Source organism: Bidens hawaiensis, unplaced genomic scaffold, assembly GCF_021521415.1.
Source record: "Bidens hawaiensis isolate Kalapana, Puna unplaced genomic scaffold, B.hawaiensis_p1.1 tig00020045_1, whole genome shotgun sequence".
NCBI classification, from domain to species: Eukaryota; Viridiplantae; Streptophyta; class Magnoliopsida; order Asterales; family Asteraceae; genus Bidens; species Bidens hawaiensis.
Window position 1 is genome coordinate 106,201 of NW_027493053.1, and position 19,372 is coordinate 125,572.

Consider the following 19,372-nt stretch of genomic DNA (forward strand, 5'->3'; position numbering starts at 1 on the left):
AATGCTGGCCTGAAAAGGTGAGTATTTGCCGGAAATCGCTAAGAAGATGAAGAGAAGAGTGAAAGTGTGGATTACAAGGAACCCTCTCCCCCTTTATATGTAACATCTGCCCCGATCCGACCCGACCCAGGTACCCGTTTCTCTGACCCGATCTCTTTCTTTTATGATTTAATATTTATTTATACTTATATTTTACTTTTAATAATAATATATATTTTCCTTCCCGCCTCTCTCTCTCTTTCTTTCCGCCGTCCCGTCCCTCTCCTCTCTTTCCGCCTTGTTTCCCTCTTTTTCTTCTAACTCTTTGCTTGTCCTTTGTTCCTTCCCGCCTAAGGTTGTCTGCGCAGCTCCACGCGCCAGACCCCTTACAAGGAATCCTGCGTGAAGACCACCTGTTTCAGCGATACGCGAGACGAACTCTTCTCGCAGCGCGCTAAGAATTGTAATTCTTCTCGCAGCGCGCTAAGAACGGTAGTTCTTCCCGCGACGCGCTAAGGATTTGTAGTTCTTCTCGCAGCGCGCTAAGAATCGTAGTTCATCCCTCGACGCGCGAAGAATTATAGTTCTTCCCGCGGCGCGCTAGGAATTTTAGTTCCTCCCGCGGCGCGCTAAGAAATGTGATTCTTCCCGCGGCGCGCTTAGAAATGTAGTTCTTTCCGCGACGCGTTAAGGTTAGTTCTGTCTGCCTTCGCGCTCGCGCTCTCTTGACCTTCTGTGTCTGCCTTCGCGCTCAAGCCTTCTCGCGCTATACCCTTTGAGTTTTCTTCTGTTTAATCTAGCCATTTGCTTTTGTGATGTCTTATCTTTTGAGCCGTTGACCTAATCTGCTCGATGTCTAAAAAGCCACTTTTGGCGCAGCATGCGCACCAACCCCATTGGTTGGCAGAAAAAGTGACTGACATAATCTTTTGAGATCTGCTTTTGCCATGCTTGACCAGTACCTTTATCTGAACCGCCCATGCCTTTTTACTGTTCCCTGTCAGCCTTTTTCTCTTTTTCCCTGCTGCCATATCTTTTGATATCTTTTGCTTTTGGAATCTTTTGCTTTTTGAGATCTTTTTCCCCTTTTCTAGGGATTGTGTTCCCTAGGGTTTCTCTATAAATAATAATAATATTTTCCTAACACATCACACACAAACACTTAATCTCTCCTGTCCTCCTCCTTGCTCTCTCTGCCTCCGTCTTCCTCCCTGTTCCGCCCTGCTTTTCCGGTATATATATTATATATAATAATTTACTTATTAATTATGCTAACTTATAATCAAGACTTAAAACAAATCATTAAAACAACAATCTTATTTATAGGTTAACTTGTGCTTGTTTAAAGTTGGTTCTTGCTTTATCTTACACCGCATCGTTTATCAAGTGAGTAATCTCGTACCTAATCCCTTTTTATTTTTAATGTTTTGGGATGTTCATGTGTTCATACAAACTTAGAGTCTTAAACTTGTTTATGAACTTTAGTCGCGCAGTATCCCATGTGTTGAGGACGTTTACTTGGCTGTTTATTTGTATGTGTGTATCATTAACCGCTTTGTTCGGCCTATTCCGAAGTTTTCATGGATCCATTAGATGAACACGGGAGACCTATCGTTTACGGTTTTCTTTGTTTACACTTGCACAGATGTTTTCTTGTTTTTGTGCTCATTTGGGAGCACGGATTGAACTATGAGCTATGATCTATTTAGGCTTGATCACAATCTGATTGCACCCTTGTTAAACACCAGACATACACGTGTTGCGCGCAGATTTATTGTTATCTATGTATTGTATTAAACTTGATTTCTCACCAACACGTAAGTGTTTGACGTTTATTTTAACACATGTTCAGGTTTGCTGTAGCTACATTTGGAGCTTGTGGACACGTAGGAAGTTTTCTTTATTTTGGACCTAGATTAAAATGTATCAAGACAAGTTATTGCTGTTCGAATATTATGATTTATAATATATTGATTTATGATGATTTATGTTATCTTATTTTTACGTTGCGCGTGCGCGAATGAATGTATTTATTAAATATTGACACCCAATAGTGTCACGAGTAATGAAACAATATGTGGCGCCCCGATGTATAATCCGCCTTTCCTCGCGCAGACGTTCGCAGCAACGTTCCCAGGAAATGGCCGCCGCAATAGCCCAAGCTTTGAGCCAAAACAATGCCAACACCTCTGGTTACAACATTAAGTCCTTTAACGCGGGTAACCCTCCAAAGTTCACAGGTCTTGAAGGAGCCACCGTGATGCTCCAGTGGCTTGAGAAAATAGAAAACACTTTCCTCCACACCCAATGCCCCTCAGACAGACGAACCCTATATGCTTCCAGTGTCCTGGAATCTAGAGCGCTTACATGGTGGAATGGAGTAGCTCATGCGCGTGGCGCAGAAGCTGCTTCCAGCATGCTCTGGGAGGAATTTAAGGAAATTCTGACGCGAGAATTCTGCCCTTCCAACGAAGTTAAGCGCTTGGAGGAAGAATTCTGGAACTTGAAGCAATACAGCGGTGAAGCGCGTGAGTACGCGACGCGCTTCCATGAACTAAGCCTGCTTGTCCCTCACCTTGTTACCCCTTCCCGCCGAGCCATAGAGAAATTCCTTGGGGGTCTCCCCATGGAAATTCAAGATTCTGTATGGGCCAGAAACCCAGTAACCCTCTCTGAAGCCATTGAGTTGGCCGCTGTGCTCAGCGACAACCATGTCAGAGCAGGAACCCTGTTCCTGCGGGGAGCTGAAAAGACCAAACTCACCAAGACTGCCCCTGAACCAACAGAAACCAAATCAGAACCCTCAAACCGTAACAACCTCAAGCGCAGGCGCAAAGCCTATGCGCTTACCAACCCGCCCATTGTCCAGCAACCCATCTACCAACCTCCAGTTTACACGCCTAACCCTCTTTCAGCCTACCCAACACCTCCTGTAGTCCATAACTATGCCTTAACCAATCCCGCACTCCCTGCCCCGCCACCTAAGAAACCTTACACAGGAAATCAACCCTTTTGCCCAACCTGTAGACTTCACCACCCAACCCAAACCCCGTGTCGACAATGTAACCGATGTGGCCGCGTTGGTCACTCTGCCGAATACTGTAGAGTCCCTCTCGCCAACACAACTGCGCCAACACCACCAGTCTACCCGCAGAACCCACAACCAACCTACCAAAACCCACGACCCAGGTCGTGCTATAACTGCGGTGATCCCAGTCATTTCCGGAACGCGTGCCCAAGGCTACAAGTTCAGATTACGCAAGCGAATCCGGTGAACCAGATTTCAAACCAAGTGACGCGTGGACGAGCTTTTAACATAACCGCGCACCAAGCGCAAGCGAATAATGACGTAGTTAATGGTACATTTTTGCTTAACGGATTTTATGCTTCTGTACTTTTTGATACTGGCGCCGATCGAAGTTTTATTTCTCGCGCGTTTGAGCAGAAGCTTGCACGACCGCGCGATAACTTAAAAGAAGATTTTTCAGTTGAATTGGCTAACGGTGAAACTGTTTTAATTAACTCGGTGATTAAGGATTGTACGCTTAACCTTAACGAAAACGATTTTCTGATCGACCTCATCCCCATGCCTCTTGGAAGCTTTGATGTTATTATTGGTATGGACTGGCTTACGCATAATCGCGCCGAAGTTATTTGCGCCAAGAAGATGATTCGCATACCTCGAGAAAATGGTGATCTTCATATCTACGGCGAGAAACCCTCCCGCGGTCTTAAACTTATGTCTTGCGCCGAAGCCCAAAGACTCATGCGGAAGAAGTGTATTGCATTTTTAGCCCATGTGGTTAAACCTGCTGATGAAAAGAAGAAGCTTCGCGATATCCCTGTTGTGCGTGATTTCCCTGAAGTTTTTCCTGATGATCTTCCTGGTATCCCTCCCGCTCGTGAAGTCGAGTTCCGTATTGATCTTGTCCCTGGTGCTTCCCCCGTAGCCAAATCTCCTTACCGTCTTGCGCCCGCTGAGATGCAAGAATTGGCAAGCCAACTTCAAGAGTTGACAGCTAAAGGATTCATTCGCCCTAGCTCTTCGCCCTGGGGTGCTCCGGTGTTGTTCGTTAAAAAGAAAGATGGTTCGTTTCGCATGTGTATTGATTACCGCGAGTTGAACAAACTCACCATTAAGAACCGGTATCCCTTACCGCGTATTGACGACCTCTTCGATCAACTCCAAGGTGCATCTTGTTTTTCCAAGATCGATCTCCGCTCTGGCTATCACCAGTTGCGCATCCGCGATGAAGATATTCCGAAGACTGCTTTCCGTACTCGCTATGGCCATTTTGAATTCTTGGTCATGTCCTTCGGTTTAACCAACGCACCCGCCGTTTTCATGGATCTAATGAATCGAGTGTGTAGGCCTTTCTTGGATAAATTCGTGATTGTGTTTATCGATGACGTTCTGATTTATTCTAAGACCAAGGCCGAGCATGAGCAACATCTCCGATTGGTATTGCAAAAGCTTCGAACCGAGCAGCTCTATGCTAAGCTTTCCAAGTGTGAATTCTGGTCTGATGAAGTACAGTTTCTTGGTCATGTTGTAAACAAGATGGGTATCCATGTCGACCCATCCAAGATTGAAGCAATCAAGAACTGGTTGACGCCATCCACTCCTTCTGAGATCCGTTCCTTTCTGGGCTTAGCTGGTTATTACCGGCGCTTCATTTCGAACTTCTCGAAGATCGCTTTGCCTTTAACAACTTTAACGCGCAAAGGTAAACCGTATATTTGGGGCTCGAAGCAAGAAGAAGCCTTTCTAACGCTCAAGCGTTTGTTGTGTGAAGCTCCTGTTCTTGCGCTACCTGAGGGTAATGATGATTTTGTCGTGTACTGCGATGCCTCTAACCAAGGTCTCGGTTGTGTTCTTATGCAACGAGGCAAGGTTATCGCTTACGCATCAAGGCAACTTAAGGTTCATGAAAAGAATTATACAACTCCCGACCTCGAACTTGGTGCAGTTGTTTTTGCCTTGAAGATCTGGAGACACTACCTTTATGGTACTAAGTGTATCCTCTACACTGACCATTAAAGCCTTCAGCATATCTTTGATCAAAAGGAACTTAACATGAGGCAACGCCGATGGAACGAACTCATCAGCGATTACGATTGTGAGATCCGGTATCATCCTGGTAAGGCTAATGTGGTAGCCGATGCGCTCAGCCGAAAACCCTGCCAGCTTAACTGTATTTTGCCGCGCACCCAGCTTCACTTCGCGCTGATTCAAAGCAACCTTGAATCACGTATTCGTGACGCGCAGCGCGCATCCATCAGTAATGGTAACCTTCGCGCCGAGTTAGCGTGTGGCGCGGAAGCGCATTTTGTGCCCAATCTGAGTGGAATTCTCTGCTACCTTAATCGCATCTGGATTCCCTGTGATGAGAATCTTCGCGCTGATATCCTGAGTGAAGCGCACAAATCTCGGTATTCTATTCATCCTGGCGCTGATAAGATGTACAAGGATTTGCGCATTACTTATTGGTGGCCCGGTATGAAAAAGGATATTGCTGTGTTCGTAGCTAAATGCCTGACTTGTTCTAAAGTAAAAGCTGAACACCAACGCCCATCTGGTTTGCTCGAACAACCAGAGATTCCTACGTGGAAATGGGAAAGTTTAGCGATGGACTTTATTACCAAGTTACCTTTGACAGCAAGCAAACATGATAGCATTTGGGTAATAGTGGATCGTTTGACTAAGTCTGCTCACTTTCTGCCCATTCGTGAAAACTACCGTGTTGAGCAACTCGCGCAGCTTTATGTCAAGGAAATTGTCTGCCGCCATGGTACTCCTTTGAGCATCATATCCGATCGCGATGGCCGTTTTATATCTCGCTTTTGGAAATCTCTCCAATCTGCGCTAGGAACTCGCTTGGACATGAGTACGGCATATCATCCCCAGACTGACGGTCAGTCTGAGCGAACTATTCAAACTCTTGAGGATATGCTCCGATCTTGTGTTCTTGATTTTGGAGGTAATTGGGATTCACACCTGCCTTTGATTGAGTTTTCTTATAATAACAGCTATCATTCCAGTATTGGTATGGCCCCATTTGAAGCACTTTACGGTCGTAAGTGCCGCTCCCCGATTTGTTGGAGCGAAGTGGGAGAAGCTCAAATCACAGGACCCGAACTTGATCAAGAGACAACCGATAAAATCGCCAAGATCCGTGATCATCTGCTGACTGCCAGAAGCCGACAGAAGAGTTACGCAGATCGTAGGCGGAAGCCTCTCGAATTTCAAGTTGGTGATCTTGTTCTCCTCAAAGTGTCGCCCTGGAAGGGTGTTGTCCGCTTTGGGAAGAAAGGTAAGCTTGCTCCTCGTTATGTTGGTCCATTCAAGATTCTCTCGCGTGTAGGAAAAGTTGCCTACAGACTAGACCTGCCGCCCGCGCTCAGTAATGTGCATCCAACGTTCCATGTATCCAATCTCAAGAAGTGTTTAGCTGACGAGAACCTTCACATTCCACTTGATGAAGTTCAAGTTGATGAATCTATGCATTTCGTTGAGAAGCCTGTTGAGATTATGGATCGCGAGGTTAAGCAAACCAAGCGCAGTCGCATCCCTATTGTTAAAGTTCGCTGGGAGTCCAAGCGCGGAGCCGAGTTTACATGGGAAAGGGAAGATCAAATGAAGATCAAGTACCCGCACCTGTTCTCTGCGCAACCTACTTCGAGATAAATTTCGGGACGAAATTTCTTAAAGTAGGGGAGACTGTAACATCTGCCCCGATCCGACCCGACCCAGGTACCCGTTTCTCTGACCCGATCTCTTTCTTTTATGATTTAATATTTATTTATACTTATATTTTACTTTTAATAATAATATATATTTTCCTTCCCGCCTCTCTCTCTCTTTCTTTCCGCCGTCCCGTCCCTCTCCTCTCTTTCCGCCTTGTTTCCCTCTTTTTCTTCTAACTCTTTACTTGTCCTTTGTTCCTTCCCGCCTAAGGTTGTCTGCGCAGCTCCACGCGCCAGACCCCTTACAAGGAATCCTGCGTGAAGACCACCTGTTTCAGCGATACGCGAGACGAACTCTTCTCGCAGCGCGCTAAGAATTGTAATTCTTCTCGCAGCGCGCTAAGAACGGTAGTTCTTCCCGCGACGCGCTAAGGATTTGTAGTTCTTCTCGCAGCGCGCTAAGAATCGTAGTTCATCCCTCGACGCGCGAAGAATTATAGTTCTTCCCGCGGCGCGCTAGGAATTTTAGTTCCTCCCGCGGCGCGCTAAGAAATGTGATTCTTCCCGCGGCGCGCTTAGAAATGTAGTTCTTTCCGCGACGCGTTAAGGTTAGTTCTGTCTGCCTTCGCGCTCGCGCTCTCTTGACCTTCTGTGTCTGCCTTCGCGCTCAAGCCTTCTCGCGCTAAACCCTTTGAGTTTTCTTCTGTTTAATCTAGCCATTTGCTTTTGTGATGTCTTATCTTTTGAGCCGTTGACCTAATCTGCTCGATGTCTAAAAAGCCACTTTTGGCGCAGCATGCGCACCAACCCCATTGGTTGGCAGAAAAAGTGACTGACATAATCTTTTGAGATCTGCTTTTGCCATGCTTGACCAGTACCTTTATCTGAATCGCCCATGCCTTTTTACTGTTCCCTGTCAGCCTTTTTCTCTTTTTCCCTGCTGCCATATCTTTTGATATCTTTTGCTTTTGGAATCTTTTGCTTTTTGAGATCTTTTTCCCCTTTTCTAGGGATTGTGTTCCCTAGGGTTTCTCTATAAATAATAATAATATTTTCCTAACACATCACACACAAACACTTAATCTCTCCTGTCCTCCTCCTTGCTCTCTCTGCCTCCGTCTTCCTCCCTGTTCTGCCCTGCTTTTCCGGTATATATATTATATATAATAATTTACTTATTAATTATGCTAACTTATAATCAAGACTTAAAACAAATCATTAAAACAACAATCTTATTTATAGGTTAACTTGTGCTTGTTTAAAGTTGGTTCTTGCTTTATCTTACACCGCATCGTTTATCAAGTGAGTAATCTCGTACCTAATCCCTTTTTATTTTTAATGTTTTGGGATGTTCATGTGTTCATACAAACTTAGAGTCTTAAACTTGTTTATGAACTTTAGTCGCGCAGTATCCCATGTGTTGAGGACGTTTACTTGGCTGTTTATTTGTATGTGTGTATCATTAACCGCTTTGTTCGGCCTATTCCGAAGTTTTCATGGATCCATTAGATGAACACGGGAGACCTATCGTTTACGGTTTTCTTTGTTTACACTTGCACAGATGTTTTCTTGTTTTTGTGCTCATTTGGGAGCACGGATTGAACTATGAGCTATGATCTATTTAGGCTTGATCACAATCTGATTGCACCCTTGTTAAACACCAGACATACACGTGTTGCGCGCAGATTTATTGTTATCTATGTATTGTATTAAACTTGATTTCTCACCAACACGTAAGTGTTTGACGTTTATTTTAACACATGTGCAGGTTTGCTGTAGCTACATTTGGAGCTTGTGGACACGTAGGAAGTTTTCTTTATTTTGGACCTAGATTAAAATGTATCAAGACAAGTTATTGCTGTTCGAATATTATGATTTATAATATATTGATTTATGATGATTTATGTTATCTTATTTTTACGTTGCGCGTGCGCGAATGAATGTATTTATTAAATATTGACACCCAATAGTGTCACGAGTAATGAAACAATATGTGGCGCCCCGATGTATAATCCGCCTTTGGTCGGGGTGTTACATTATATACTAATCGCAATTAATGCGATGAATTTAATGCGGAGGAGAGAGAAATCGAAGGTGCAATGAAACTATGACACGTGGCAAAAAGAAAGCTGGCAACAGCTGTTGACAGGATGCGTACCATTAATTTCGCGGCCACGCGCCCGAAAAATCGCGCCCACACGCCTGAAAAAGCGTCTGGAATGACCATGTACTGTCACGTCACCATAACTTCCTGCACGTCCTGACACAGTCAGAAGAAACCGTCGCACGACGTTTCAGAGTTTTGGACTGTTCTTATCTTTCCACCAACTCTTCGAATTTCAAAATTCAAAATTCAAAAATATTAAAGAGTAAGCGGGAAAACACCCCTTACCTTGGCGAACAAGTAACCGTAAGACGGATGCGGGTACAGTGTTAAGGCAAAACCCTTCACATACCTAGCACCCGCAGGGAATTGAAGCCAAGAACAACCTTGGCGAACAAGTAACCGTAAGACGGATGCGGGTACAGTGTTAAGGCAAAACCCTTCACATACCTAGCACCCGCAGGGAATTGAAGCCAAGAACAACCTTGGCGAACAAGTAACCGTAAGACGGATGCGGGTACAGTGTTAAGGCAAAACCCCACATACCTAGCACCCGCAGGGAATTGAAGCCAAGAAAACCTTGGCGAACAAGTAACCGTAAGACGGCTGCGGGTACAGTGTTAAGGCAAAACCCTTCACATACCTAGCACCCGCAGGGAATTGAAGCCAAGTACCTCGGCAACCAAGTAACTATAAGACGGGTGCGGGTACAGTGTTAAGGCAAAACCATTCACATACCTAGCACCCGCAGGGAATTGACGCCAGGAATACCTTGGAAGTAAAGTAACCGTAAGACGAGCGCAGGTACAGTGTTAAGGCAAAACCCTTCACATACCTAGCGCTACGCTGGGAATTGAAACCAAGAAGGATCTTCTGGGCAATGCTTGCGGAAACGGAAATAACATCCCCGCATAGCGGGAACGTCGAGAACTACGTTGTTTGAAGCTCCAGGATGGAATTGGTGGTTTTAACATAATTGATCACTATGTTCAAAACAACCAAAACCTCATGGAGAATCCATACAAGTGGGGCTCAACGCTCCTGACTTGCGAGGAGGTTACAGACCTACCCGCATCATACCCAAAGACCAAGCAGGAAACTCGGGAATTTCTGCAAGTGACAAGGACTTCCGCGGGAGGAATCCCCATGAAAAACCTTAAAAAACCCCTTTTCAAAAACCCTTTGCTCAAGTCCAAAAGTTCACCTCACTTTATTAAACACTCATGAGAAGAACATTGGACTGGGGGGACTTGAAGAGGTAGGTCCCAGCAGAGCCCAGTTGGACCCGCAAGACTCACCTTGAAGAGGGACGTCTGCGCAGAAACCAACTGGATCCGCAGGACCAACCATGCTCAGAGACGTGACGTCCTTACGCGCAGTACGCAAGCTGTTCCCGCAGGAAATGCCTCCCAATGGTGAAGGACTCCGCCTGTCCCCGCAGCCTCGGATACAAGCCATTAGGGAAGGCCACCCGCGCAGCAAGGCTACACGCACAAGGCACTTAGCTCAATCACTCAGTGTCACCTGAGGGAATGAGCAAAGCCGGGAACAATCCCGCACAATGGCGGGAGGGGGAATACTCCCGCCCAAATAAGCCAGTCCGTACGATACGGGAAGATCTTCTGTACTGTACCTGACGAGGTATGGGGAAAAGATCTGACTAAAGATACGACAGCTTATGGACAACAGTATGGCGAGCAGCATGCTCCTACACTGTATGTCACTATTAGCCGCTGCCTACTCACCAACTCTTGTCACACCACGTGCGTAGCCGGCAGTTTGTGGAAAAGGAATAGTATACAGCAGGCCTGGTCGCTATCAGCCGCTACCTACCTACCAACTACCAGCAGGGCACGTGCGTAGGCCACTGTTGGTGGAACAGGAACACTGTTGCAGCTGGCCATACCTCCTTGGAAACCTACCTTCGGCTATAAATACCACAAATGGTATGACCATCTCATCTTATCTTGTATCATCATATTATACCTGATATCTGCTCTAGCAATCTCTTAATATACTTTTATATTTAAAGAGCAATCTAGTCTGATTCTCACGCCGGAGGGTGGTCACAAGGAGGAACCCCCCCCTTCTCAGTGACAAGCTCATGGTGTCTGTTTTGCAGGTTATCAGAAGAACCATCTTCTCAGGGTCTAACCCCTCGTGGGAAACATCTATCTAACCCCCAGGTTACCAGTAATCTGTCCGGGGTCCGGTTAGTGTTTCTTCAGTTGCATAAAATATATTTTGTCAACACGAATATTGGTGAGCAATTCCATGATTTTTGTGTTTATATAATATGAGGCAAAATCCACAACTCATATGCGAAACCATAAATAATAGCAACAATTGCGGTATATAAATCATAAATAAATGAGGTTCCTTTCTAATAGGTAAAAATACCAAATTATAAGAAGGAGCATATGATCATACTTATACTTATTGAGGATGAGGATGAGGCCAACCAACAAAAGCAATAAACATTTAACAATTAATCATATGAGGCATATAAGTATATAACACACAATCGAGCAATTATACTAAGTAAAACATAAACTAGAGTGCGGTTTGAGAACTCAAGTCTTGGATCATTTTTATTTAAGTAAGTATGCAAGCTACCCCCAAAGTACAAAAGCAAAAACGGGGATGAAGTTACTCACTTGGAAAATAGTGATGTCGGTGAAGAAAACTTTGAATAATAATAATCTTCAAGAAAGCGAGCCGAAGGTTTAACGCGTGTGTCCTAGATTGAAAGACATTGGGTTAATAACGAGTCTTGAAGATGAGATATAAATGGTATAAAAGTTCATATATACAAAGCTTGGGTTTTCGGGAGTTTAAGTTATATTTTACAAAATGCGGTTAAATAAAGTAAGCATAACATGAAATGGGTTTTACATAAAACCGGGCCTTTGATGTTTAGTTTTACTTAGCCTTTGTTAAGTTTTCCATAGGGGAGTTGGTTTAGTGCTAGTGTGCACGATCCTGCTAATGTAAGCATCAAGATCCGACTTTTAAGATTTGTTCGGTTTAGTCGATTCGGGACTTGATAGCAAATCCACATCCAACTTACCAAACATTTTAAATATATGAATAACTTCAATAAAATCAGTAGCTTAAACAAGTTTGAGGATTTTTATCAATTAAAGTCTCAAACTTGGGTTTAAGCGAGTATAAGTGGGCCTGATCTCGGTATAAAACCAAGTTTAGTTCCGACACACCCTAATCTTCGAAGTATAAATAATATAAAGTGCAACATGAGTTAAAAAGGTTTGGAAAGATTTTTGGTGGTTTGAACGGTGACTAGCTCGTTAAGATGAGTAGTTCGACTTTTACTCAGTTTTTACCCGAAACTTGGTTTATGCCAAGATTTGTTCTAACACTTCTAAAATCTTAAGTAACATGAGTAACATAAAATAAAACATAACAAAAAAAATAAGTTGAACTTTTGGTGGTTTGAACATTAACTAACTTGTTAAAACAAGTGTTCAATTATACTCGGTTTTTGCCCGAAACTTGGGTTCAAGCCAAGGTTTGTTCTACACTTCCATATCAATCATATAATGACTACAATATGAAGAAAAGCTCAAGTTTAAAGTGTTTGATGCAATACGGTTGCTTAAAAGTTAATTAAAGTGCTTAAACGAGTGTTCGGTTTTGGTTCGGTCCTTGACTCGGTACTAGACCGAGGATGGTTACCACATGTCCAACACCATAGAACTAAAATATAAAGTAAAACTCAGATCTAGAATGTTTTCATGCAACATGGTTGTTTAAAAGTTAATTAAAGTGTTTAAACGAGTGTTCGGTTTTGGTTCGGTCCTTGACTCGGTATGAAACCAAGGATGGTTACCACATGTCCAAAGCCATAGAACTAAAATAATGTAAAATTTCTAGATCTAAACTCAAACAAGAAAGTTAAGTGAGTAAACTTCCCGAAAACGAGCCTAAAATGCATAACTACGTGTTTGAAGGTCCAAAAACCCTAAACAAAGATGAAAATGGTTTTTTAACATAAATTAACTTAGAACAACTGAAAATAACAAAGACATATACATGTAACGGATTGAAATGCAAGATTCGGTTCCGTCGACTTTTAAATTCGAACTTAAGCAAAACCAGCTAGAACAACTTGCAAGCTCAAACGATTTGGGAGAGAAGAATGAAAATGTGCAGGGAAAAATGGCTGAGATGGGTGGGTATTTATGGGGAAAGGTTATGGTTTGAAGGATTGGGTAAAAGCTTATAGTTTGACAGGTGAAGTTATAGAATGAATCAAGTCAGGTACCTTTAGTGAGGATCATAAGTTGAACAGTAGTTTATGATTTTAAAGGTTGGTTTTATTTGAGGGGTGGAAAGGCCTTTCGCTATCCCACGTCGGCTGAGTGAAGAACATATAGCTGAAATGAGTGCATGTATAAACAGTAGCCCAAGAAGAGAATAAGCATACCTTTCTCGGCCTTTTGGCTAAGATCAAGTGTAGTATCTGTTCTTATCAGTTTAATATCTGATATGTGAGCCATCGGCTCACTCGATATTAATCTTATTTTTTATGTGGGAAGGCCCGTCAAAGTAGCTTGCTGCTTGGGTCTTCCCGCGTCGCCTTGGTCCTGCACTATTGCCTTGGCCTGGCGCACCCCACCAAAGCATAGTCAATTTCTATTAGTTTATGAATAATAACTGGTTATACCTTTCCAGCTTTCTGTACAATTTAATTAAATTTTTTTATATGTTTTGAGATAAGTTAAAGCTACTCTTTCTGTTCTTCATGCTCTTTGCTTTTTATTATAGTTTTAAAGTAGGAATGTAATTTCTCTGGTTTTTTATTTGGGGAAATTGTCTTAATTAGTAGAATGAATAATATGACTAGCAATTAAGTGAAAAAAGAAGTTATAGAGTTTACCTTGATTTAAAGCAGATGTGTTGAATAGTTATAATATCCTACAAGCAAAAGGATTCCCTTTTATTATTATACAGTAATTACTAATGGAGTTAACACGCTATCAAGCTCATGTTGCCATAGTTGCCGTTTCCTATTATCATACGTTAACAAATCTTTACTCTTTAGGACTCTAGTAAAGATCAAACAAGTCTTCTAGTCAAGTGGAATGAGGGACTCCGTATTATATTATAATAAATGAGGGGCTTGGTGTCACATATTGTTTAGTTCTTAATTAATGCGTCCACTTTAGGAAGTCAATTTTGCAGCCAAATTTGTTTGATCAGATGCATTCTTAGTTTGTTTATTGGTGGCACTATGCAGAAGGACTATGTGTTTACTCTTATAAGTCATGAGACAAAGACTTCTGTTTTTTTATAAGAGTGAATAATGTCCGTTATCTACTGTGCAACAAAATGGCAACATTCATAATTTCCTGGTGTTCTTATGATTGTTGAGCTTGTGGACGATCCATTTACTCTTAGTGGTGCAGGCGAGGCGCCTTCGTATAAAGATTTTTTATATTTAGAAATGAATAAACATGTCACAGGTGTAAGAGAGAATCTAATACTTCTTGGATTAATTTTGTCTAGCATCATAATTTTGTCTTTGTTTAGCCAACACAATAGCCAATAGTTATTAGGGGTTGAGAGAAAGGATCGATTTATTGATAAGAGGGTGAGTAAGCCACTCCAGGTTCTGTGAGTTTGAAACAACAAATTTCAGGGTATGGTTTTGGATCAGGCTTCTTAGAAAATGAATGCAAGTATTATGGATTGAGGCAATAATAGACTTTGCAGTCAGGTACAAAGAGAAAAAGCCCTCTCACAGTACATCGACTGAGTGATGAATACAAATATGAAAGAAGTGCCTATAGAAACAAAGGCCTAAGAAAAACAAAAGCATACCTTTCTCGGCCTTTTGGATAAGATCAAGTGTAGTATCTGTTCTTATTAGTTTAATATCTGATATGTGAGCCATCGGCTCACTTGATATTAATCTTATTTTTTATGGGTGAAGACCCATCAAAGTAGCTTGCTGCTTGGGTCTTCAAGCATTGCCTTGGTCTTACACTACCACCAAGGCCTGGCGCACCCCTCCAAACCCAAGTTAAATTTTAATAGTTACCAATATTAAATGTCATTAACTGCTTTCTTTTAAAACAAATACCATTTAAACATGAAAATCTTTATGAGCCTTGCACAGCTAATTTTAATTCCTGCAAATTCACCTAGTTATGGTGAGTTGGTCTTTACAATAACCTTGTAATTTCTATTGTATTTTCATTTTCATTTGTCACTCATTTTAATTCTCGTTTGCAGGACTTCACTGTACCCAAATGAACTCATCAAAAGAACTTGTGTTGCTTGAAGAATGAGCTTGCCGGTCAAAGTGTATTCAATACTATGATTTTAAAGATTCCAAATGTGAAAGTAGAAGATACAGAAATTTCCTTACCTTGATCCTATAATGCGAGCCCATACTTTATCTTGAGTTCTCAACCAGGGTAAAGTGGTAACATCCATATTCCGTCTAGAAGGAACGCAATAATGCTATAATGCAGTTTCAAGCCAATAAAGATGTCACGGAAGGGAAGCAGCAAACTTGGTATGAATTCTAGGATCAAGATGTAAAGGAAAAGAACATCGACAATATGACGTGAACATTGCAACCAAAATTGATGAAAGCCTTGTTTGGAACAACAGAGGACTTTCATGGATGATTAAACACGAACTATATGTCGTTGACCGACTAAGTTTATATCATCAATGCATATATACCAGCAATCAAGTATTTTGGGTATTGTATTCTTAGCTTTTTTCCCTAAATATAGTGTGTTTTATTTGAATTGGTATGTACTGGTTGAAAATAATTGTGAAACTTTGTTTGGTGAAAAAACTATTGTTCATAGCACATTAAGTAATTATTGACTGCTGGTTTTATACCCACTTATAGCTAAATGCATCAGTCTTATCACATATTGAGGGTTCGATATCTTAGCCTAACACGCAGGCATAATATTTTATATCCTTTGTTTTGAATGTTGAGTTTAAGCAATCTCGGTAAAAAGGGCCATCGTCTCTCAACAACACTCAGGTTTAATGTTTTATTACCTTTGTTTTGACTTTTGAATGTAGAGCTATAAAAGATCAACTTAAAACCATCTCAGTAAAAAGCGCAACATGGTTATCAACACATCTATTTGTTTCGCTCATTTCTTTCACACATTATTTACAGTCATCACATAATTATATCATCATAAAGAACCCACCGGTTAAACTATAAATTATATCACTCAGTCTACCGCCAGGTGAGTATTTAAAACAGAACCAAAAAGTTTTAGATGAAATCTTTGATGCTTGAGATGTGCCATTAGACTGAGATAACAACCAGAATCAACTTCAAACACAAGATGGATTAACACAAAAACACGATAACGTGATAAATCCTACACGAAGTTACTAGAGACAATAATCAAACACAAATCATAAACCTTAGTAACAGAACAATCAAACTGAGACCACAACCAGAATCAGCAAAGTTCAACTGGCGTTTCTACAGCACAGGCACTAAACCACACAGTACTCTACATCCAAAATTCTCCAGATGTACCTCCTGTTTGATGAAGCATTGCGTCTATCTCATCACCTTCTTCCATTTCCAGCTGCAACATACAAACAGAACATATTAAAGGTCAACACCATAAAAAGATAACTCATGCGTGCATAAAACAAGATTGAGCGACTATTGCAGTAATCTATGTGAGATAGAAAGAGAACCTCATCAGGAGTCTGCTCGCCTCGAAGGCGACGCCCGTCAAACAAGAAAGCAATGGAATTAAGCTCGACGGACTGTCGGTCACAGTAAGCATTCATAAGCTTCTTCAGTTGTGTGCTCCTTTTGATCCTGAAGAACACTTCATTACCATCCTGAAATCACAACAGCACAACTCACAATAGAGTTATTACTTCAATCCAAAAAGTAGATGATAAAAGTCTCCTCAAAAACCAAAACCTATTATCCCATTAATCCATTATATTCATTTTCAGTATAGGGGTGCACACGAGCTGAGCCTCTCACGAGCTACTCGAGATCAGATCGTTGAAAAACTCGAAACAGACCAATCTTTTTAAAGATCGAGCCACGCCAATAAAGCTCGTTTAGTTATCAAGCCCGAGCTCAACCCTTGTATGAGAAGCTCGTTTAGGTTTGTTGAGCCTTAACAAGCCTTGTGTATTTTAAACTTTACCTCTTGTGGACTTCTATGTATCAATTTCACACTGTCAGCGAAGCTCGAGCAGAGCTTTCGCTCGTCTAAGGAACTGCACGAGCTCAAGACAAGCTTAGGCTCGTGTATGGTTTTTCTCAACATTATATATATGATATATCATACATAAACTAATCAATAACTATTAAATAAGGCGAGCCAAGCTCGAAACAAGCCCAGCTCAAGCTCTCGTAAGTCAAAACTCAAAACGAGCCAATGATAGAACCCCGAAACCTAAATAAGAAATTAAAGGATATTTGCCCGATTCGAGATGGGCTATTCTCCCATGAATCCAATTCGAGAAGGATTAGATCTCCGTTACAAGGATTTTAACCTAGTAAATTCATAAACATAACATCGATGAGACATAGACTAATACATAAACATATAAATAGGCCTAACTGCATTAATAATGTTGTGGTTACTTAGACCCTTTAGCATCCCACCCATTTATCTCCCTTGAACTCTTCAGCTTCCTTGAATCTGGCCCTAATCCCTACCCGTAGAGAATACGGGTTCGTATCAGCCAAGCTCAAGTTCAAGCTCTCATAAGTCAAAACGAGCTCTAGTCAAGCTTGGGCTCGGCTCGGCTCAGCGCGGCAAGTTTCTGGCCCTAGTTGTCTCTTTATATGGAAATTGGTTCCTTGCTAAATAGTAAAATCAAAGTCCATATATGAATACAAACTAACCCTAATTTAACATAATCAACATGATTCGAATAAAATAAAAGTGCTATAAAGTAAAAAGCCTAAGCTATAGGGATTATTATGTATGTTAGCAAATAATAATAATAATAATAATAATAATAAGTAAAAGGCTAACCTGGCCTTTGACTTTCAAATTGATGTGAACTCCTTGATCGCCAGTCCCAGGCTTCTTATCTTCTTCGTTGTTGTTGTTGGCTCCTGACATACTTTCACACGCCTCTTTTTCTAGTGGAAGATTGGACGCTCCGTATTTGTTTGTATGAAATGAAATGAGATATCTATATATTGTTGGCGTACTTTATAAGAAGAAATGAGATTTGATGAGGTAGGTCCCAGCAGAGCCCAGTTGGACCCGCAAGACTCACCTTGAATAGGGACGTCTGCGCAATGACCAACTGCTCCAGCAGGACCCACCATGCTCAGAGAACCTTACGCGCAGTACGCCAGCTGTACCCGCAGCGAAAGCCTCCCAATGGTGAAGTACCCCGCCTGTTCCCGCAGCTGCGGATACAAGCCATCAGGGAAGGCTACCCGCACTAACAGCAAGGCTACAAGCACAAGGCATTCGCTACTTCAGTAGTCACATGAAGGAATGAGCAAGGCGGGAATACTCCCGCCTAAATGAGCCAGTCCGTATGCTTCTGGAAGGTCTTTCGTACTATACCTACTAAGGTATGGGCGGAACAGACAATTTGACCAGAGCAGCCCATGAACCAATCACAGGGTGACAGCTCACCGACAACAATACGAGGAGGAGCACCCTCTAGTACTGTTTGTCACTATTAGCCGCTGCCTACTCACCAACCCTTACGATGGGACGTGCGCAGCCTACAATTGGTGGAACAGTGCGTAGCCGGCATTAAAGGAACAGTGTACAGCCGACCTTTACTGTTGGCCGTAGCCTATCCACCAACCAGCATGGCCTGTGCGTAGTCCACTGTTGGTGGAACAGGAATACTATTCAGCCGGCTGTACCTTCTAGGAAACCTACCTTCGGCTATAAATACTCCAACACTTTGGAATGGTAAGGACATCATCTGATATCTCAATCTTATCTAGCAATCTCTTAATATACACTTATATTCAGAGCAATCTAGTCTGATTCTCACGCCGGAGGGTGGTCACAAGGAGGAACCCCCCCCCCCTTCTCAGTGACGAGCTTACGGTGTCTGTTTTGCAGGTCTCCTGAAGAACAACCTTCTCTGCTGGACCTCATCCTCGTGGGAAACATTACTTAACCCCCAGATTATCTATAATCTGCCCAGGGTTCACTTAGTGTTTCTTCATTGGCGCCATCCGTGGGACAAAAGCTAGAACTAATTTAGTTTTTTCAAAATTTCTGAAGAAATGGTTAACGTTACTCCGGTCCCAAGGCCAGTAACCGACCAAGAAACCCCGGTAACCACAACCCCAGCAACTGGGAGGAACACCGGCGGTTATACAAATCTTACGAACACTACCCCGACTACCCAAGCCGGGGCAAGTGCAGTAAATATTCCACTGGGGTTCACTGATGCCCAGTTGGAAAAACGAACGAGGGTCCCTCGCCAAACACTAGATCAAGTGAAGGCGTGGGCCGAAGCACGTCAGAGAGAGTTCCAAGCTGAATTGGATGAACGCTTGCGTTCAGTTCAACAGGCTGACGAATTCGGCAGTACTCGCCAACATCTCAATATGAACAGCGAGGGCGA

At 42.4% G+C, this 19,372-nt stretch overlaps 1 protein-coding gene and 2 non-coding genes across 3 annotated transcripts; 2 read left to right on the forward strand and 1 right to left on the reverse strand.

Moving 5' to 3' along the window:
* Positions 1-13,213: 13,213 nt before the first annotated feature.
* On the forward strand, positions 13,214-13,409 carry LOC143559847 (U2 spliceosomal RNA). Its single transcript, XR_013140005.1, has one exon. It is a non-coding gene; the product is annotated as a U2 spliceosomal RNA (small nuclear RNA).
* A 1,201-nt stretch (positions 13,410-14,610) lies between these two features.
* Positions 14,611-14,806, forward strand: LOC143559848 (U2 spliceosomal RNA). Its single transcript, XR_013140006.1, has one exon. It is a non-coding gene; the product is annotated as a U2 spliceosomal RNA (small nuclear RNA).
* A 1,280-nt stretch (positions 14,807-16,086) lies between these two features.
* Positions 16,087-17,886, reverse strand: LOC143559829 (small ubiquitin-related modifier 1-like). Its single transcript, XM_077048288.1, has 3 exons — positions 17,797-17,886; positions 16,487-16,636; positions 16,087-16,371 (listed from the first exon to the last, which is right to left on the reverse strand). The coding sequence occupies exons 1-3, from the start codon at positions 17,884-17,886 to the stop codon at positions 16,294-16,296; spliced, it is 318 nt and encodes a 105-aa protein (XP_076904403.1). The 3' UTR covers positions 16,087-16,293.
* Between the last annotated feature and the right edge of the window lie 1,486 nt (positions 17,887-19,372).